Below are 22995 nucleotides of genomic sequence, written 5' to 3' on the forward strand. Positions count from 1 at the left end.
TTCATATGCTGCACTGCAACGAGCTCCAAACCCAGCCTGAATTAACCTCATTTCACTTCAGCACCTCTTGCCTCATTCCATTAGAGATGTCCCAGCTAACACGTACAAGCTGGCAAGGAGTGAAATAAATTTTTTACCCTAATCTACATAAGCCTCCATAAACTCAGCCACAGAAGGATACACCTAAATATAGCCACATCACCCCAGACCACTCCAGCTGCCAAAGAGAAAAACCTGACAGGCAGAAAGTGGAAGTCCAAACCATTGCCAAGGGCAGGCGGCAGCCTCGTGCAGTCACACACTGCCTGTGCCCCAACAACCTTGGTGCACCTTTAGAACATTATTCTCTGCTGGACACCACCAGGCAGTGAGTTTATGGCATTTCCACACAAAAAAACCCAATCCCAAAACCTCCAAGGTGTGTCCTGCTCAAGGCTTGAGGCCAAAATCCACTCCACTTGCTGGATGTTTAATTTCTCTATCAACAGTGGTCTCAAATAGGAGAAAAAGATAATTAAGATCACTGGCTTAATTCACAATAACAATCCCACAAACAGACAGACATTAAACAGGTAAATCTATTTCTGTGTCAGGCCTGGGGGTGCTATAAATCATGGTGAGCACGCAAAAGGTCTTAAAATGAAATGAAAAATACCTCGACAGTAGCATCACCTGACCCTAAATCCATCCTCTGCTGGATCTGAACTCCCTGCTGCACCAGCTGACAAGCAGGATGAGGAATGGGAAGAAGAGTGGGATGACAAATGGGATGATTGCCTTGCAGGGCTCTATCCTGGCTGCTACTCAGGCCAGAAATGCAAGGTCTGGGTAAAACAGAACGAGACCCTCCCACCTCCTGGGCCCAGCTCCCAGCAAACACTGAGACAGAACAGCTCAGCAAAGCTTCTGTTTAGAAACTGCAGTTTGTTACTTGCAGAAACAAGGTAATTAATGTTGTAAAGCACACTCCACTATTGTACACATGAAAGAAATCTGTTAAAAAGGTCCCAACTCTACAGAGGTAGCAGCCTTAATGATCATTCCCCAACTCTCTTTGGGGAATGAGCCCAACTAGAAGCCATTGAGATTCAAAAAAAGATCTGTAATTCTCAGAAATGTTATTCATTATTAACAGAGCATTTCATAATACTGATGAGAATGTCAGAATTCAAATGCTTTAACTGTAAGATCACAAAAATATTTAACCTGAGTTAAATTTATCTTGATGTGCCTTTTGAGCTTTGTTCCCTTCTCAAAGCAGATGAAGTTGGAAACAAATCCATCTCGTTTCGTTGTCAGTAGCATCTATTCTGCTTAGCAGCATCTATTTTGCTTAGCAGGCACTTAGACAAATTTATTAACAAATCTATTTTTAACCCAGAAACACATACATCTGTAGAAGGCAGCATCTTGATGAAAGCTTAGGAATAAAAGGAAAAAAATAGCAAAAAACGAGTAACTGGAAGAAGCTACAGGCCAGGGTTTCCAAGGAGGGAATGGGGCTCCTTTTTATGTTATTTTCCATCAAATAAATCCACAAAATCTGAGTGAAGACATCCATACAGTACCAGACCTGTGCACTTCACTGCAGCAGCAGGGCCAGAAGATTTCCACTGCTCACTGCTCTCCCTTTGAAGCTGCTTTCCCCTCATACCTGTGTCACTGCACAGGATGATCCCCTGACACTTCAGCAGGGAACAGAGTGCAGATCATCACAGGGAGAAAGTGCAGCCCCATTTCAACTTGAACACATTTCTACAGGGAGATGCCACAAGGAAAACAGCCATTCCTTAGGAGAATTGCTGCTAATGATATAAAGTGCTGCTTGAACATCATTTGGATGAGCTTTGCACACTGGCAAGAAAAGTCTGCTGTTTATTTCAAAGGATTGCTAAGACTGGTGGAGATTTTCCTGTATTCTGCTGCATTCCAGCTGCAAAGTTTCCAAGCTCACACTGGAGGGGCTGTGAGGTGCAAAGTTCCCTCAGAGCAGCACATGATTCTTCGACCAGTTTTCTTTTCAGTAGCAGATTTTTGAACATTAACAGTTGGCTGCTTTTACATAGTGAGAGCCAAAAAATCCTGGAAGCTATTCAGAGGTTACAGTCAGGTCAGGATTTTCACCAGCCATTCTGTTTTATATGGAAAGAATTCCATGGCATCCAAAAGAAAGGGCTGACTTGCTCCTACCTCTGCTCTTGTCTTACCTTCTCCCCCATTACCCACTGCTTTCCTTTTACAAATAAAGAATATCTGAATTTGAAGATCTGGACCTTGTAATTTTTTTTAAAATCCTTCCAACCTTTTCTCAGCTCTTAGAACCGAGTGGCAGCTTGGGCAGAGGCAGGACCCAGCAGGGATCAAACACCCACTTGTACTCAGTGTGACCCTCCAGCCCAGCCCAGCTTTGGGGCTGGATGTGGGAGAAGGTGCAGCTCTGAGGGTGGGATATGGTGAGCAGGGAAGTGAGGGGGTGGGATCCTGCAGTGACTTTGCCAGGATTCATTAACCTACTTTGGCACCCAGCTCAGAATAGCTCACCCATTTGCATTTTAAGATCACGCAGGCAGAAGTGCTGCAAGGGTTGCTGTGGCATCCAGGAGCTGAACTAAGCCCAGATTCCCTGATCAGCCAAGCAAAATGTTAACCACTAGTGCAACTTAACCTCCCTAAATTATCAACCTGCCTTTCTTTTTCTTTTTTTTTAACACTATATAAATTGTTAGCAAAATAAAATCTTCCTAAGCTGGGGAAATACTCAATCTAGAACATGTGGCAAAGACACCCAAGTGACAATCATCCTGTTTGATATCATAAAAACATTAATGTTTCCCCATTGTGCCTGTACAGTTACTGAACAAAATTAATTTGTGTATATTTTCTCCAGATTCTTTACACCTGCAACCCACAGATCACTCAAATGAAAAACCTGCTACAGCACCTACAGAAATTCACTGAAATTTGTGATAATTAAGTTCAGCTCCTGCCCAAGGCTTCCTCTTGCACCATTTAAACAATTTCCAAAAGTAAATTAATTGATGTGAAGTTATCAACCTCAAACATCCCAATTTTCACCAACTACTATGTAGTTCTGCCTATGAGGAATGGAAGATGGAGGGGTACAGATCACCTTGGTCACTGCAGTATAAACCTGAATAATGCAAAACCATTCCCCTAATTAGCAAACACAGATAAATAATATTATCTAAATAGAGCACTGCATCCAGCTCTGGGGTTCCCAAGGGACACAAAACAGGGTGAGTCCAGAGCATCACTGAGCTGATGACATGCCTGGAATCCCTCTGCTCTGCAGCCAGGCTGGGAGAGCTGGGGTTTTTCAGACTGGAGAACAGAAGGCTCCAGAGAGACCTTAGAGCCCCTTCTGTGTCTAAAGGGATTCCAGGAGAGCTGGAGAGGGAGTTTGGACAAAAGCCTGGAGCAACAGGACAAGGGGAATGGCTTCCCATTGCCAGAGGGCAGGGTTAGATGGGGTATTGGGAAGGGATTGTTCCCTGTGAGGGTGGGCAGGCCCTGGCACAGGTGCCCAGAGCAGCTGGGGCTGCCTCTGCATCCCTGGCAGTGCCCAAGGCCAGGCTGGACACTGGGGCTTCACCTGGGATAGTGGAAGGTGTCCCTGCCATGGCAGGGGGTGGAACTGCATGGTCTTTACGATTCCTTCCAACCCAAACCATGCTGGGATTCTCTGACTACAAACCAAGCTTTGTTAGACCAGCCCAGCACGCTGGGGAGGAGGAGGAGGAGGAGGAGGAGGAGGAAGAGTACGGCCCAGCACTCACCGATGATGCCGCTGTCTCGGCTCTCCAGCGTGGACGTGGGGCTGGTGACAGCCCCATAGGTGCAGTCCTTGGCTGTGACAGTGGCACTGACGGGTGGCAGGGTGGAGCAGGGGCTGCTGGCCGGCGGCGAGGCCGTGCTGCTCGTCAGGGTGGAGCAGGGGCTGATGCGCTGCGTCACCGCCGAGCTCTGCAAAACGGGGGAGCAGGAACACATCACTCACCACAGGCACTGCCGGGGGGGAACGGCTTCCTAGAGCTCACACTTGAGGATTTGCTTTGTCTGGTGAGGTTAAAAAGTGCTTTAGAGGTTGAAATGAAAACATCCGTTAGGCCACCCCCCACCTGTGGCAGACACTGGGCTCATTTTCTCCTTCACGCTTCAGAGATCCCAGCCTCCATGCTCAATAGGAGCCACAGGAAACATAAATAGCAGTATTTATCAAAAGCCTGATTCCATACTCGATCAGGAGTTTTGGTTGTTTTGTTAGCACTGAACCGAAAGCTTAAAAGAAAAAAGCACAAGTAAGCAAAAACCATGACAGAAAGGTAAATGTGGTGCTTCTGTTCAAGTGGAGAGCTCTGGGGAGGGAAACACACAGTGTGATCTCACCTTTACTTACAGTTACAGTCACCATATCCAGGAAATCCTACAAAGACCTCTGGGCCACTTCCATCTGCTCAGAACCCTTGTGGGGCTGCAGTTTTTATTTTGCTCTATAAATGTTTCCTCCATTCCAGGAAAACAACAGAGATCCTTTATCTAGATACCAGATGGCCCTTCCCTGCCCAGGCAGGCTTTTCCCACCAGATAAAATTTAAACAAACCCTCAATAATATGGAAAATAAAGCAGCACAAAGAAGATGCTGTTTTAAAAGTGATTTTTGGTAAGACCCTCTAAGATACTGTGGGCAAGGAACCTGGAGGAGTTTATCCGTCTGATCCTGTGCTGGGAGATGGATTTATTAAAAACCCAAAATCATTCTTGAGTTCAATTTGATATATGACAGAGCCCTTGTTTTAACTGCAGGCTACTGGATACGGAAGCTCCTCTGGAAAAAGCTTCTCCCTGCTGAAGACACATCCTGGAGCATCTGCAGGGGACAAAACTGCTATGCAGGGTCAAGGTGCAGGTGGCTTAATAAACAGGCAATTTCAACCCTTTCCTTGCACAGGACTCACTGACAGAACAGGCACCCAGCCAGGCAAAAAGCAAGCACTAAAAAGTGGGAGTTTCAGCAGGTCATCCTCCCTGGAGCTCATCTTTAGGGTTGTGCAGAGGGAGGTGACCCCGCATCTCCCTGGCTCAGGGGACAGGGCAGAGCACAGCAGGTTCTCCTGCACTGCTGCTCTTGGCTCAAGCTGGGCTCAGCAGGCAGCACCTCACTCACTGCACAGTGAGCCTGGTGCCAAGGAAGGAACAGCAGAGGCTCATTCCCCATCTGGAATTTGATTAAATGAGATTTCTTTTATTCTGTGGGAGCATCCCCATGTAATTGTGTGGCTTTGTGTCCCCTTCTCTGTGACATTTGAAGGAGACCACAGAAAGCATCACACCTGCAAACTGCATAACAGGCTTGACCTCTAATTTTTTTTTCTTCCTCCCTATTCCATACTTGAAACTTAAAAAATGTCTGGGAGGGACTTTTTTAAAAGGTGAACATGGTGTTTTATATTAGGACACCATAATGGCAGCTACCACGTGAAGCCACCAGGAAAAAACCTCCTTTGTCCAAGTATCCCCATGGGTTTTGTAAAAATCCTTACTCAGAGAGTGACTGCCCTGGTGTTGGAGGCAACCCAGAGCATCCCTGGCAGGGGGATGGGGCAGCCCCTTGGCCACCCCACAGCTCTGCTCTCATGCCAGAGGGAGCTGAATCGACCTCAGCCTAATTACAGAATATCCCCAACATGGATCAGTGCATCAGCAAACCAGGGACACTGTGCCAATGTCACAGCTCTTCTGGCAGGTTTGTGTATTAACACAGACATCCCGACACAGCAGAAAATGAACTCTGTGAGTATTTCTGTGTTCATTTATAATCTCCCTGTGGTATCCATCAGGGTTGGTCTCTTCTTCCAAGCAACATGCATCAGGATAAGGGGAAATTGCCTGGAGTTGGGCCAGGGGAGGTTCAGGTTGGATATTTGGGAAAATTTCTTCACTGACAGAGTGGTCAGGCATTGGAAGGGGCTGCTCAAGGCAGGGTGGAATCACCATCCCTGGAAACGTTCAAACAACAAGCAGATGTGGCACTTTGTGATATGGTTTAGTGACATGGTGGGATTCAGCCAAAGGCTGGACTTGATTATCTTACAGGTCTTTTCCAACCTTAATTCTAAAATATCCACAGTGCACATGATGGCTCCCAACACGTGGGCATCTCTGCTGAAGTACCTGGGACAAGCAAAGCAACGCTCTCCTCTCTCCATCCTACTTCAAGTGCCACTGGTAAATCCCATTTGATCAGCTTACATATGGGATCTTCAAGGATGTAAAGCTTTATTACTATTATAAATTCTTTATGGTGGAGTTTTTCTATGTCTTTGTTTTAACTGTCATTTTAAACAAATCCCCACTGAAACTTATCTCAGTACAAAATAACATCCACTAACTTTAAAACATAGAAATCATTGCACTTTAAAGTAAATTAAAATTCAGTGCAAGGATGGTACACTTATCTTCCCTACAGCTGATAAAACTATTGTTTCATGAAATGCCAGAAGTGATAAAAGTTCCTTTATTTGCTGTGTTATCAATGCAGCTCCTGAAGAACAAGCTCCTTGCAACTGGAAATTATGAAATAACACAGTATATCACTTGGCATTGATTGACATGTTTTATTTTTGTATTGATATAGAAAAATGTTCCTTTGTGTGAGTTTTAAATATAAATTTCCATTGACAGAACATTCTGTATTATTATTGCTGCTGTTTCATCTGTCACATTTTCACTGAACTTTGAAAAATTACTCTGTTCTGCCAGAACCTCAGTGTCCTTTGTGCTGCTCTGGCAGACAATACAGTTAGAAAGAATTTCCCAAAAAGTAGGAGAAAAAGGATTGAATCCTCAGCATTTGGGATCTCCCATTAAGGAAATCATGATTAAAAGCAAAGAAAACATACAATTTTACTACAATCTGGATTAGAGAATATATCCTTGGATATATTCAAAATAAGGCAACTGGGGGAGAAGGCATGGTAGAGATGCACAGATTGGGCAGTTTCAGTAAAAATGCTCCCATTCCTTATCTTCCTTTCAGCTTAAGCACTGGTGAGATGGCAAATAATTATTGTCTTGCCTGAGAAGGCAAAGCATGGCTGGAATAACAAGCAGCAGCTTTTGATACAAAGAACGTTTTCTTTGCTGAGCTCGTGTAAATTAACACATTAAAACCCAACAAATTGTTCTGATTTTTAGATTCAAGTGCAAACTACTGGTCAAAGTCTCAATCAGATTTTAATCAATCAATGGCTAATAGAAGAATTAATTTAATTAATGCAAATCCCATAAACGTCTCACTGCGTGATTTTCAACATGAATGGAAGTAAGGCAGTGGAAGAAAATCAGTGTGGGATGGAGATCTGGAGAGGTTTTACCAAAATTTGCTGCAATTCAGAAGCAGCTTTAGCTTGGACAGGATTTGTTTGCTGAGACAGCCAGTGGGAGATGGCAGAGTGAGAAGAGAGCCCCAACAGTGTGAGATGGCTGGGGCTGAGGTGCAGAGGCTGATGGAGAAGGCTCATTCAGCCCACAGGAAGGACAGGTACACTGCATCCAAGGACAGCTGCACCCTTCCACTACCTGCAGGGCCTGGAGAGAGGACACAACCACGCTCCTCTCAGAACGGGAAAGGGAAAGGACAGGGAGCAGCAGTCACAGCTTCCATCCAGGACATTTTCTACCAGGTGGAAGAAGAATGTTTTTCACAGTTAAAGTTGGTGAGCCCCAAGAGAGGCTGTCAGGAGAGCCCACTGATCTCCAGCAGTGGAGATCTTCATTCAAACCCTGCCTGGGTGAGCCCTGAGAGCCACAGTCCCTCCCTGAATCCAGCCCTGCCTCCGGGGTGCATGGATGGGTTGACCTCATGAGGTCAATTCCAGCCTTGAGTATTCCAGGATTCAAGGCAAGTGCTGTCATCAGGAGACACTTACAAAGGAAGGAAAAAATTAACTTGGTAATTGAGGAACCAGCCTCTCTTTATCTTCTCCTGAACATGAATAGCATTCAAAGGCCCTGGAAAACTTTTTCATGCAAAAATTAGCACACAGCCAAAGATACCAATCTAGTTTAGAGGACAAGTCTGCTATTTCTCTTTAGATTTTTTCTTTTATTTATTCTCCAAAGACATCTTTGGCTTTAGAAAAAAGATTGGATTTTAATTTCTGTCAAAAGGTAACAACAAAAGGAACCATTTATAGTAGAAAGCTCTGCTTGGCTTTGAAGTATTCAGTTGAAATAGGCGCCTGTTAAAAGGACATTTTCTAGCCCAATGTATCGTACAGTCCATTTTAAATCCACAACTTGCTTTAAGAAATTGAATGGGAAGTCTTAAAAGTGTAACATATGTGTTAAAGGCAAAAACTTTACAAAATCACATTTCTTGGCTCTCAATCAAGTAGCTCATGCAGGAGATCAAAACTGTCTTGTGTCAGTCAGTCAACCCAACCTGGCCCTGGGACACTGCCAGGGATCCAGGAGCAGCCCCAGCTTCTCTGGGCACCCTGTGCCAGGGCCTCACCCCCCATACAGAGGAATTCCTTCCCCAGATCCCATCTAACCCTGCCCTCTGGCAGTGGGAGCCATTCATGTCACCCAGGCCTTTGTCCAACCTCCCTCTCCAGCTCTCCCCGAGCCCCTTTAGGCACTGGAGGGGGCTCTAAGGTCTCCTTGGAGCCTTCTGTTCTCCACTCTGAGCATTCCCAGCTCTCCCAGCCTGGCTCCAGAGCAGAGAGGCTCCAGCACTTGGACCAACTCCGTGGCCTCCTCTGGACTTGCTCCAACAGGTCCACATCTGTTCTGTGCTGACGACAGGCCACTTTTCACTGACTCTCTTTTTAAGGAATTCAGGTACTCTGGATTACATTTATGTTAAATATCTGAGTGACTCATGCAGAGTCACCCAATGACAATTAAAAGAGCAGAGAGTTGGAAGTGGCTGATGAGTTTTGTGCTCTTCTGCTACATGCTGGATTAGCCATCTGTCAATTTAAATACAAAAAGGGGTGGGGGAGGAAAGGCCTCCTATTTTCACTCTCAGTAAAACAGCTAATTGTCCACACCTGAGGAAAAGGAGGAAGAAACTCAGGCTCAGACAGTTTCTACAAAACCTGTATCATAGCCCAAAGCTTTCCAGCCAGCCAGGGATATAACAAGCTCCATCACAATAAAGATTTTATGATTTGCCTTCTTTATCTGTTTTCAAGCATGAAATCACCTTGTTGGGCAAATATGAACAAGAAGCATGACTATCTGTAAAATCGGGCTTTTACTATTTGCCTCTCCCTTCTGCAGAGACTGTAAGTCTTTATGTAACACTACTGAAGTACTTCTGAAATATCACAGAGAAGATGCCAGGCAAGTACAGATTATTTTGGTCACTATAATCTGATTAGAAACACTGCCCACTCCTACATTTGCAGAAACAGAAAAACAACAGAAGCTGTCTCACATGGCTGATCCCTGAACCACGGCCTGCTGTTCTGTGAGGATGACTCACCGTGAGATGAGGAGATACAACCTTTACCTCAGCACCATTATTTCATTGTCACACCGAGACACCTGGTTGCCATGGAATTAGACAATAACCACCCTCTCCCAAACTCCACAGCGATCCCAACCCACTGGGGATCAGGGGGAGAGGGGCCATACCTGGTTCTCGTCCTGCACCTCCATGCTGTACTGGGGCCCTGGCTGAACCTCCGTGACTTTCTCTCCGAGGAGGAAGCCCAGGCGAGTCATGAGTGTGTTCGCTGCCTCATCTACGGATGGAGGGGGTCCCAGCTCTTGCTCAGTATCACCTAAACACAAGGAAACCAGATTCAGACAGGAATTGTTTACTTTTGGCTGCTGCTCAGTGGTTTTACCGACACAACACCTGTACCTGCTGTGTACCCTCAGTATCCGGGTTTTCAGGTTATTCAAGTCTGTTTTACCATTCCGTGCTGGTCATTAATTTTAGGTCATGTACCATAGATAAAAGTTTCCTCCAATGTTAACTGTTGCTTCTCCTCTCACTGCTCATTATTTTCTCAGCATCTCCCATGGAAGCACACCTAGGAATCTTGTCCCTGTACCAGAAGCACCAGAGCAACCAGGGAACAGGAATTTCCAGACCAGCATTGGAGAAGAGTGCTTGCTCTCTTTTCTCTGTTTCTCACAGAGAAGTTGCTCACAGAGAAGACAAGGCTACGAGAGCCATTTGGAAGGTGCTCCACAAGCTGCAGAGCAACCAACCAAACTCAGAGCTACTGAGTAGTTAACAGGAAAGACCAGGACAGAAAATAGATTTGTGAAAGTGCAACTTCCACTGTTGTCTTCTGTCCCCAGCACCCTCACAGTCATATGGAAATCAAGTCTCTCCAAGTACAACTCACTTTCTGCACTCCCCCTATGGGCCATGCCACAAATTCCCCATCAAGTCTGCAAAACAGGCCAAAACCAACATTCCTAATGATTTTTTTCTGTTGTTTTTTGGTTTTTTTCCCCACCACCTGTAGGGAAAGCAGCACAGACAATCTTCTAGCAATGCACAATGGGAAAAAGCCTGGCATGTATACTGGCATTTCTGTAGCCTTTTAATTTTATAACAAAAAAGGAGGAACAAAAACCTGTGGAGGTTTTTGACTTGTAGTATTGCACATGTAATTTGGGTTCTGAAAGTCAAGTTCCTTCCTGCTCACACCAATAGCAGGGTTAAAGCTTGAAGGTCAAGTTCTTACTACTTTACACTGAAGTAATACTGTGCTTAGTGCAGTTATAGGGGACTAATTAGGATTTGCAATTAGTCTACAGTTAATTATTCATCTGATAATGTACAATCTGGAAAAGAGCCCATCTCCGTTTCCTAGCTCTGTCCTGGTTTGGGCTCCTCCAGCACTCAGCCTGCAGCAACAGTAAAAGGATGCTACTTTAAATAAAATACTGCTTTTTGATAACTGTAACTGAAACCCACAAATCATGCAACCTGGGATATGTACAAAACCTCAGGAAATTTAAGCCAGTTGCTTCCAGAAATCCGCATTTAATCTCAGAGTACACCTCACAGAAGTTTACAGCAATTTTTGGATGTCTCATCTGCACTACTGCAAATTAAAAACCCGGGAGCATCTCCCATGCAACCACGGCTGCATTCCAAGCACCACCAGCTCTGGGAGCTGAGCATCTGGAGCTGTCCTTCCACCGTGGCTTCCCTGTTATGAAAATGGATGATACAGTAAGTCCACGTAAGCTGTGTGAGCTATTGAATCCCCATTGTGCTGCTCGAACCGACGCTGACGTGAATCCGAGAGATTTAAGAGAGACAAATTTAAACGGATGGCCCAATTTGAGGAACTGCTGACCACCCACAGTCAATCTGTGGGCATTTACTGGCTCTAGGAGCCCAAGCCAGAACAGAGACATTTATGTAAAATGAAAAACTAGAGAGACTTTTATTTCCAAGGTTATTTCTTTCTATAAAAGGTATACTACATTTTTAAAGGTACATTTTTTGGTGAAAGCCATTCCCTGCAAATGGTTCCACAGCTTATTGTGCATTACCGTTCTGTCTTCACAACCATAATATTAAAAATATTCTAATTATGCTGACTTACACATCTGGAGCAGAAAGGAGCAGCTGGATCTACCTCTGTACTGCCCACCTGGGAGGATTCAGGAGTGCCCAGGTGAGGCAGCTGCAGGGCACTGGGTACAGCCAGTTTCCTTTGGCTTAGTGCTGGGAACAACTCCCAGCCAAACTTCACTCATTGGAGGTTGAGTTTAACTTTGTCCTTAACCCCCCACTTCTTTTAAACTACCCTTGAAACATCTCCAAGGGGCATGAACCTGGATGTCACCAGTAAAACACAGAAAACTGCAATCTTGCCTCAAGTCATTGTACAGGTACACTGAAGATATAGAGGATAATAATTGTCTGCTTTGATAACAGCAGGGCATTGGAACCACAACACCTTCAAGATCCCTTCAACCCAAACCAGTTTGTGACTGTAACTCACAGAATCATGGAAAGGTTTGGCATGGGAAGGAGCTTCAAGCCCATCCATTCCCATCTCCTGCCGTGGCAGGGACACCTTGCACTGTCCCAGGGTGCTCCAAGCCCCATCCAAGCTTGGACACTCACAGAGATGGGGCAGCCAAAGCTGCTCTGGGCACTCTGTGCCAGGACCTCACCAGGCTCACAGGGAACAATTTCTTCCTCATGTCTGATCTAACTCTGACCTCCTTCAGCTTAAGGTTCTTCTGCCTTGTCTTGTCACTCCATGCTCATTCCCTGCTGGTCATGGTACAAGGTGTCACCAGCTGAACCACAGCAGTGGAGCTGTGAGACCTCCAGATTTCATATAAAACTATCAATTATTTTATTACAACCTGGCTTTCAAAGTACAGATAACTTTGAATTAAAGCAAAGTGCCGTTGTACTGGATTATCCCCTCCTAAAGTCTTAAAAAATAAGTGGAATCGTTTAACTGAATGTCAAAGAACAGACAGAGCAGCTCTGAAGTGCCTGTGAATGGGTTTTATGGAGAAAAGCTGTTATGTTGCCTTTCAGGGCTGACAGTAAGACCTAATACTCTCTTCCTAGGTTCAGAGAAAGGGCATAACTGGTTTTGTCTCCCTTCTCCTGTGTGTTATCCAGTTGGTGCTGCAACCACATTGCACTCTAACTTCAACTCTCAAATGAGAGTTTGTGTCTTGGCTCAATTCTGCCCCTCATGAGAGGTCTGCTGCAACAAGTGGAGGTACCTAAGGCTCACACAGATACCTTTTTCTCTTTATTCTGAACAATTTTAGCACATCCCAGCAGTGAACACCCCCATACTTTCCATCTACTTCTGCCTCTTTTTTAGTTAATGACTTTTTCTTTGACTGAACTGCAAGAATGCAAATTAGAAATACAACCTGAGCTTGTCAAGCAATTTAATACCTCTGATCCTCCCTTCAAAAAATTCAACCCACTTTAAATACGTCAGCAGATCTCTGCAATTCACCCTGGAATTTACCTGATTTAGGCCATTTAAGAGCAATTTTACAGAGCCTGGCAGCTCTCTCAGATGTCTTATCTAGAAATACCCTCTGGATTTCTGAAGGGGTCAACTCTTAACACCTCTGTAGGCATCACATGCAGCAGGATTGAGTTCATAAGTGCTCATAAATGGTCAGAGTATTCCTTGAAAACCAAATATATCATTTTATGGCAGAGTTATTAGGTTTGCTCTTCTCAAGAAACCATAACATTCAAAATGTCCAATGTTCTTTTGTACATTGTCGTTTTCAAAAAGTGTTTCTGTTACCTCCTTTCAATTCCTACATGAAAGCTGCCACATATTTCAGCTGCAATTGCTTACAAGCAAATGAAATTTCTTCATGATTTATTTGGTAATTCTGTGACTGGTTTGATAGCCACCCTCATCTAATTCTAGATAAATGGTGGAGGGTAGTGCTGCTGGGAGACATTAACAATGCATCTGTAGTCCATAGAATATTTTTCGTTTAATTGTCATACTTTTATTTTCAAACCAGCTGAAATCTATTTCAGTGAGTGGCTAACAAGAACTGGGTAACAGTTCCCTTAGAGGCACCCATCCCCAAATCTGCCTGAGTATGAGACTGATTTACCTTTAGGAAATCAAAAATCCTTGAATTAGCAATGAAAAAAAAAAAGCTATATGCAAAAGCAAGCACTTATGGAAGGGCAGAATTAATTGATACCACTTAGGACCCTGATCTTCAATTACATAACTGCAGAGTTTTATCTAACAAATTCCCTACCTCCATGTGACCTGAATCTGTCCCATTATTATGTACATCTGCTTTAAATTATTCTGGATACACTTGAGCTGTATTTGGAAAATATCCTTGACCATTTCTGCATATCCCCCTAATCTCAGAATTAATGGAAGATTTTTTCATTAGTCTTGTTTACATCGAGAAGAGATTTAAAAAAAATATAACTACTAAGGGATGAAGGCGACCCTGTATGCATCTCTAAAAATGTCAATTTTTGAGGGAGCTGGAAAGGGGCTCAGCCTGGAGAAAAGGAGGCTCAGGGGGACCCTTGTGGACCAAAGGAAAAAGAATGAGGGAAATGAGAGGGCACTCATTACTGAACATATACATGTATATGTATATATGTAGCCTTTTATATATATATATATAAAAGGCCAGTTATCATAAATACAAGCCTGGGCATCTGGAATATCTCCTGGAAACAGGATTACACTTTGATCCCCAAAAATGTTCCTGAGCTCTTTAACAAATCGAGGACATCAGGACAGAAGCAGTAAGTTCTCCACTGATAGAAAGCAGAGATGAAATTGTTTCTTTCTTTACAGTTTTTGGCACTTTAGCTCAAAGAAATGAATATGGGGCTGTGCTCCAGCTCTGGACATCCAACACTAGATGTCAAAGGGCATCCATCAAAGGCATTGGCCAGTAAATAAAGTTGTTTGTATTTATTTTTAGGTCTTAAACTGACCTTTTATTCCGGACAAGTTTGAGAGCAGTGTAGTACATTCTTATTGATGCAGAAGGCTTTTTTAATACCAAAAGAGAAAAAACACTCCTTTAAATACTATGTGTTTGCCAAAGCCTGTTTTTGTTTTGCAATATTAGGCATGTGTCTTGGTTTGAAAGACAGGTGTTTGCCAAGGAAGGAATGGAGAATGCGACCCCTTCCCTCTGAATTATTGTAATCCAAAATTACAGGGCTTTCAGGACAAGTATGGGAAAAGAAACCCCAGTTCTTCACCAGGATGTAAATGCGTATACAAGGCAAACAAACAGCTCTGGCACTGTTAGAAACAGGACCAGATTCCCGGTACTAAAAGTGATTTCAGCATTTATGATAATAAAAAGAAAGGCCTAAAGCAAGGGCGCCCACGGGCCGAGCAGGAGCAATCCCGTCGAGGATCAGCGCTGGGTCTTCCTCAGCAGTGACGTCCCCGATGTCCCAGGTGGAGCAGCACAGTTTCCAAGGGTCAGATGCCCCTTTTTATCCTGTTTTTTGTCCCTTTGGATCGGTTTCTTTTCCATTCCTTCATGCAAATCCAGTTTTAGGCGCTTTATTGGCCCTTACAGTTCAGTCCAGGTTGGCTCATTTCACTTGGGAAGTGGCGCACTTCACTTAGGTACAATACGGTACACCAAGTGCCGTATTTCTTATAACTACCCTTTTCACCCCTTTTACCATACCCAAACTAACAGTGCAAGCTTAACACTTACCAACTATTTTTCAACAGTTTCTAGTCTAACCTGTTTTCCACAGTTCCTAATCCATTTTTACCAGGCACGAACACCCGACTGCATCCTCCCCTCGCTGCAGTTCCTGGCACGGCCGGCAGGGGCGCTGCTGGCTCCCGGGGGCGATGATCGCCCATGGCTGCAGGGGGCGCTGTGCCGCGGGCTCGGCCGCCTTTCCCCTCACGGCAATGGCGGGCAGGCAGAGGCAGGCACACCCCCAGGGGTGGCAAACAAAATAAAAACTGACAACTCGGCAGCCTTAGCAGGAGCCGCTGGCGTCAGATGGACACGGGGTGCTGGGTTTGAGAGTAGTGAAAAAGGCTGAGGCAGCGGCAGCCGGGCTCCTCTGTAGCATCCGCCTCAGCCGAGGAGATGCGCCCTTCGGGAAGGGGTCCCGGGTTTTCCTCCGGGGCATCCCAAGAGATGGTGAAGGTCCTTTCCAGTCACATCGGGGGCAATAAGGTCCCAGTTCAGCAGCTGCTCTTACAAGCAAAGGCTCACCCACGGTAGGAGAAGCAGTGGGAGGACAAAAGCAGTGAATCCTCCCTGCAGTGAGCACAGGCCGGCTCGGCTGTCCCTCTGTGACCGTGTTCACAGGGGTTCTTGGACGAGGGAAGAGACGAGGATCTGACTCCATGGTTCAGAAGGCTTGATTTATTATTTTATTATATATATTACATTAAAACTATACTCAAAGAATAGAAGAAAAGGTTTCATCAGAAGGCTGGCTAAGAGTAGAAAGGAATGATAACAAAAGCTTTTGGCTCAGATTCTCTGTCTGAGCCAGTTGGGCTGTGATTGGCCATTAATTAGAAACAACCACATGAGACCAATCCCAGATCCACCTGTTGCATTCCACAGCAGCAGATAACCATTGGTTACATTTTGTTCCTGAGGCCTCTCAGCTTCTCAGGAGGAAAAATCCTAAGGAAAGGATTTTTCATAAAAGTTGTCTGCGACATCCCTCCTCCGATGCCAAGAGCCGAGCCCAGCCCAGCCCCTCGCCCTCCACCCAATTCTGCCCTTTTAAAGAGAAAACCCCTCAGGTAGGAGAGTAGCCAGCTGCACCCTTCTCCCTCCTCCTCCTCTTCCCAGCCACATCTTTTGTTCTCTGAAGTATCCCTAGTTATTGTCTCTTAGCAACAAATGGGACAAAATTTCACGAGAAAAAGAAAAAAAATAAAAATCCTAACCTCCACCAGCATGTTGCATCACAACCACCCAAATAATCTGTTTAATTCCAGCAACTCTCTTTCAAAACCTCTCACATTCCTTCCTCTGATTTTTCACATAATTTATTTCTATCAGGTGATAGAAATCTGACAAGAATTTTGAAAAACCTGCTCCCTTTGTGGTAAGGCCAACCCTGGCCAACCAACAGGGGCACAAAGAAAGTTGCAGGAGACTTTCAGAAATGTATATATAGATATATAACGTAGTATTTTCCATCATTTTCTTGGGGAGTAGAGTCTGTAGAAGAGGATTTTGACCAACACCTTTCCTTCTTCCAAGGCAGCTTTGCCAGGTCAAAACACAAGGAGCATTAAAATGAGCCAAACGTTTAATAAGGCAAATAACACTTTACTGTCACCTTTGACCACTGTTAAGTGGGAGGTCACCAGCAAGAGACAAGACAGAACAAAGACCTTGTCCTTACCTGATCTGATCTATTAGCATCTTCCCAGGATAAGTTTATTAAAAGCAAATCTGACTAAATTATGGTCTTTGCATTTACGACACTGACAACAATGCTGAAAACCTACCATTACGTACCTGAATAAGACTTCAAAAGTTTTGTTTGGATGTAATAACTGCTACAGAAATAGATTAATTTACTGTTGCCAGCTTTTAAAATTAGAAGTCAAGACTGGACCCGGCTTAAAGCTGGTCTAGTGGAAGGTTCTCTGCCCTTGGCAGTGGCTGGAATGGCCCCTTCCAGTCCAACCCAGTCTGTTATTCTCTGATTCTTTTGGGGACTAATTTCTAACAGAACTAATGTATAGGGCTGTTGTTAATTGTGTATCTTCAATGATTGGAGAGGGAAGTCTACTGTCCGTGTGGATGAGATCAATTTAACATTTGTTCTTTCTCTAAAACATAAACTATACTTATAAAAATCTTACCCCCACTCAAATAAAATAAAATAACCCACACTATCCTCACAGTGCCCTGAAGTTATACAGATTAGAAGCTGTAATTTCATCTGTATAAAGTAGGTGGAGAAACACCACTGAAGTTACCGAAGGAGGCAGGTACAGGTAACAGATGTGCAGGTAACTGCACACATCACCACAGCTCCTGCCAGCCAAGAGAGATGCCCAGAACAGATGGGAACAGAGCAGGGAGCCCAGGAATGCTCCCCCCGGGCAGACTCTGCCAGCAGCAGGGACCTGCTCTGAGTGCTGACCATACCTGGTGGGACAGGGCTTCCCCATGGGGATGGGGCCAGTGGGGACTTCACTCTGAGAAACAAAACCAGCAGGCACAGGAGTCAGGGAGGAAGGCTGCTACAGTCTCAGTCCAAATACAAGGATCTTGGAGCCTGCAGTAAGTTCCAGGGCACTGGAGGAATTTGAAGCCAACCAGGGCTTCCAAGCAGGGCTGCACTTTCAGGCTGGCAGCTGGCCAAAATGGTCATGTTTGGACTCAAGGTAATTATTTTCAAGCGATTTGGAGTTAAATAATTAGTGACATAAAACGTCAAAAATTCTGCTTAATGAGGTGGAAAATCTACTGTGGTACAGGAGGTTATGCACAAGTTGAGCTCCTTTCTTCAGGGTCCAAGGGCAGCTGTGCTGCCCTGGAGAACAGAGCAGATGGGACAGAGGGAATGCTGACGACTGAAACCAATTTCACCAGGGGAACAACAGTCACGCTAGATAAGAATAAAGAAGTTCTTGTTCTGCAACCCTGGGGAGGGTGAGGAAGTCACAGCAACTGGCAAGAGAGCACAAGTCATGGTGTGGCTTTCAGAGCACTGCATATTTTCACTTATGGGCAGCTCTCCATAGCATCACTGAAATTCAAGGACTTTCATCCGTAGGCACTGGGACATGGGAACCAGGCTTGTAAAAGAACAGAGCAGTTTCCTACAAATGCAACCATCCCTTCTTCTATTGTTACAGCTAACAATAATGGTAAAATGAATACTGAGGGGGTTGCCTCCATAAAGAGGTGAAACAAAACAACAGCATCTCAAAACACTGTAGAGAAAAAAGAAATAGAATTACTGACCACTCCTCTTTCTTTCCCCTCTCCTCCAGTACATTTTTATGACAAAAACAGGATGAATGGAGCTTGGAGCAACCTGTTCTAGAAAGTGTCCCTGCCCATGTCAGGGGGTGGGACTGGATGATCTTTAAGGTGCCACCCAACCCAAACCATGCTGGGATTCAAGAGCATCAGTGCTCCTGTTGTCAAAAAATAATATGATAGAAGAGGAAACTCCTCTGCCAGAGTCACTCAGTCAGTGAGAAATCTGCCCCACCTGCTCAGATATGGAAGAAAAGGTTTTACACTGATCCTCACAGGCCCAACACTGACACTTTCAAAACCAGCAGGGCTGCTTTGCTTATGTACATATTTATTTGCTGGCATAAAACTATAAATATTCAAAAAGCCTAAGTATTAGCACAAAAATGTTACTGGTTCCCAACAGATCAGTTGGAAGCAAGCACTGCAGCTTGCTGAGGGAAAACAACTCCTTGGATTGCCTGGGATCTGTCTGGATGGGCAGCCAGAGGTGCTAGGCTGCTGCTGCTGCTGCTGAAGTATCTGAAGCAAAACACACCTGAGGAGCCATCTAGGTTACACCTGTGAAAGCAGTCACAACACTTTAATCTTGGGCAGTTCATCACAAAAACGGAATTTGGATCATTTACAGCCTTTTCCCCTCTTTTTTCCCCTTTTTTTCTCCTCCAGGTAGATTGAACCCAAACCCTGTAAGGGTTGGGTATTAACAGATTGCACCAGGAAGCTTTGAGAAAAGCATGCTGTCTCCAGTTATTTAACAGTTAAAACATTTGGGAATAATCTATGGGATTCATCTTATTTCCACTTCTTACCTTGAACAGCTCTGCTTTGGTAAGATTCAATGAACCCCAAACTCTGGACCCCACCACTATTCTCCCAGTCACAGCTTTCAGTTCAAGCAAACTCGATGACACCTAATGGCAACTGGTCTGTGGCCAATCCCAAAAGGATTCACAGCTGGAACTCCAGCAATGCCTTCAGTATTCCTCCCTCTGATCCAGAATTCCAGACCAGACTGGGGCTCGTTTTGTAACACACGAGTTTATTCTGAAACTGGTTCCATCTCCTGATCTAGCAGAAGGAACCAACAGCATCCTCCCAGGAACAGCATGAGAAAAGTCAATCGCTTCCATGGCAACCAATGTGCCAAATTATGGCTCTTCTGCAATTAGGGCTGATCACAATGATTTCCCATTCCCTTCAGGTCAGTGGGCTTGACAGTGCTGGGACAACCACAAGATTCAACAGTAAAACCATTTGTCAGATCACGGTTGGTTTGATTATTTCCTCTCCTTCCCCCCAGTTCATCACTGTTCAATATGACAGAGGTTGGACCAGAATCCTGCTGGCAAAATTTGTTTGGGGTTTTGTAGGATTTTTTTGGCTCAGTGCCTGTATTTTCACAATGCAAAATCAGAGAGTACTGCTGGTTCCCGCATTCCCTCTTAAAGGGCTTTTTCTAAGACCCGAGAAGCATTTTGTTGTGTTTAGGAGAAACACGTGGACAATGTAAAATGAAAAATGCACATTTTACGTGATAAAAAGGGAGAAGCAGCAGCAGGCAGATGCCAAGCTCAACGATTCTTTAACCAAAGGGAGAGAAAAAGGAGCGATGAGATGAACACAAGTGCTGCTGCCATGGTAAATCACTCCCCTCCCTGTCTGTGGCAGGAGCACTGCAGTGATTCCTAACTCAATCAGGGATGAAAACAGACGCCTGCCAGCCTAATGTGCAACAAGCAAACCAGACACTCAAGATCTGTGTCCCAAAATTTCTGAAGAAGGAGTTAATCAAATTAAAAGATAACGTCATAACAGACTTAGCCTTTGGAACACAACACCAAGGTAATAAATTACATAAAATGCAACTGCAAACATTAATCTGAGGCAAAAGGCCATTACCTGAAAGCACCATCCATCTCCAACAGATTTTCTGAGCACTTAGAAGTCAAAACATGGTTTAGCTATCATGAAAAACAAAAAGCAGCTCAAAGAAAGATGCCCTTGTGACCACAATTAAGAACCAAGAAGCCAGGACAGTTTACCACGCAAGCAGAAGTGAGGCGTGATAACGTGGGGGAAAACCCCTACATATTAAACTGAGTCATTAGAATCACTGCAGGAAAGGTTTGGCAGTTGAACAACAGAGGTTTGAAGGTCAATTCCTGCTATTCTACGTTATCCTCCTTGAAGAGCGATGATGTGTGTGAGGCTGTCATCCCCAGCCGCCCTGCCTTCAGAGGGGTGGCAAGAGGGAAATCACAAATGCCTCTGTCAAACAGTGTCTGCAGGATTGGAGCAGAGACAAGGGGGGAAGATGGATCAGAAACCTTCCAAGACCCTCCTTATAAAGACTCTGCTAAGTCACACAGTCACAGAATGGTGGGGCTTGAAGACCCTTTAGCTCATCCAGCTCCACCATCCACTAGACCAGGTTGCTCTAAGCCCTGTCCAACCTGGCCTTGGCTATTTCCAGGGATGGGAGACCTGTGCCAGGGCTTCACTACCCACACAGGGAAGAGACAAGGAACTCCTTCTCCATTAGGGACACTTCAAGTCAAGGACTGAAATCTGAACAACCTCTGCAACTACAAAACCATCTACAGAAACATAATCTGACTCAGTGATCCTTGTGGGTCCTTTCAACTCAGCTTATTCTGTGATAATTCTGGTAGAAAGGGGTTTTTCCAAGTCATGGAACAGCTTTTTTTTGCCATCATCTTAGTTGCAACAACTATAAAATATGGGCCTAATTCTAAATTCATTTAAGAAGATTTATTAATATTTTAGTATCTACATTCTTTTCTCTATACAATGAATGTAATAATTAAAAAAAAAAGAAATTATACCAAGCTTAAAACTTCACTATTTGTGCTTGGTATTAGAATGTCCCTCCATGATTCTACTTGGTATTGTGATCTTCTTTCTCCTTCCCCGGCACTGGAACGTCGGGAGCACGTCACTCCCCCACACTGACTCACACTGAAGATGTCACAGGCAAATCTCCCCCCCAGCAGCATGAGGGGCACTGCAGTTGCTCAGGAAACCACCTCCCTGGAATGTGCTGAAACTTGCCTGAAGCCTTAAAATAAACATTTTGATACTGAGCAAAATTTCACCTCTCGGCATCTCAAACTGAAATCGTTATTCCTATATATGCAGAGTAGCTAATGTTCTCTTTTCTTTGCTATTTAGTGTTTTAAACTGCTTTCAAGTGTATAATTAATTACATTTTTTGTCAGGGATCACATTAAAAACCACTCCACCTCCCCTCCATTGCCAGGCAGATCATCAGCCTAATTTTTTTCCTTCTTTCATCTCACACCGTTATTCTTGGAAATGCTCAAGGATTTAGCACTGTGTGCTAGATCTTCACAGGATGCACACATTTCAGAAGAGGGTTAATGTAAGCCTAGCACAGAAGAAAGGAGTTGTATTTCCTTGGAAAACTGATTCCAGGCAGTGCCTGAAGCTTTGCCATGATCTGCAGTAGGACTCTTCCTCCACCTTCCCATCAGGAGCTGGATGCTGTGTCCCCTTTGGTTCCTGTGAGTTGACCACAACTCAGTTCTTCCTTTCTTTCCCTCTTTACACAAGGATCCTCCTCCAACCACCTACTTCTTCCAAGGTGGAGCATCTCAAGCTTGGAATCCATCCTTCCAGACCAGCAAAACCTCCAGCCCCCTCATTACTGCTACTTTCACAGAGGGATCCATAAATCTGGGCAGTTTCTTCCCTGAACAGCTTCAGAAACCCTTCCCCAATGGATTCTATCCTGCTCTTTTCCCTTGCCTGTCCCAGCTGCCAATATAAACCTGGCCACAGTCCCTGGACACAAGCACACATGAAGAGAGCAGCTCCCTAACAGGTCCCTGGGGTCACATTTAAGGAAACTGAAACAAACTGAACTCTCAGCCTGCAGTTTCTACCTTGACTCCAAGTCCCTGCTTTTCCCTGGCATGTACTGTTCTGCTCTTATTTCCCTTTCCCAAGTACACCAAGATGGCACTTGGGGACATGGTGGCCTTGGGAGAGCTGGGTTTGCAGTTGGACTCAAAGCTCTAAAAGGGCTTTTCCAGCCTCATTGGTTCCACTGTGACAACTCTGCCATTGTCACTTTTTTCCTTCCTTAATGACACTCCATGTTCCTTTAACGACACTTCAAGGCAGTACAAATCTCCACTTTTCCTTTCAGATCACTAAACTATCAGCAAGAGAAGGAGATCAAATAGCAGAAAAAAGAAATTAAAGAAATTGCAGATCCCATTGTCAAAGCCCATCCCTGGGCTTGGCAGGAGTCCTGGCCTCCAAAGCTCTGGAAGAGGGGAGGCACATGTCTGGGTGTGGGAATGTGGAATTTATGTTTTTTTAATCTTACAATGCAATGATAATTCTCTGTGGATGCAATCATAATAAGTTTATAATTATTAACAATTATAAACATGACAGTTGAAGCCATTCAGTTAGAAAAAAGGGCTGCAGCAGCA

At 44.5% G+C, this 22995-nt stretch overlaps 1 protein-coding gene across 7 annotated transcripts in view; it reads right to left on the reverse strand.

Annotated features, from left to right (window-relative positions):
* Window positions 1–22995, reverse strand: part of TANC2 (tetratricopeptide repeat, ankyrin repeat and coiled-coil containing 2) — a 146687-nt gene that overhangs the window by 60247 nt on the left and 63445 nt on the right. For all 7 annotated transcript variants that reach the window (XM_071451061.1, XM_071451059.1, XM_071451060.1 and 4 more), the window contains 2 exons: window positions 9668–9816; window positions 3798–3984 (listed from right to left, as the gene is read on the reverse strand). In XM_071451061.1, the coding sequence (XP_071307162.1) occupies window positions 3798–3984; window positions 9668–9816 (336 nt within the window). The remainder of the gene's footprint in view (window positions 1–3797; window positions 3985–9667; window positions 9817–22995) is intronic.

Source organism: Agelaius tricolor, unplaced genomic scaffold (genome assembly GCF_023055355.1).
Source record: "Agelaius tricolor isolate 1412-34295 unplaced genomic scaffold, bAgeTri1.0.p SCAF_31, whole genome shotgun sequence".
In the NCBI taxonomy this organism is placed as follows: domain Eukaryota; kingdom Metazoa; phylum Chordata; class Aves; order Passeriformes; family Icteridae; genus Agelaius; species Agelaius tricolor.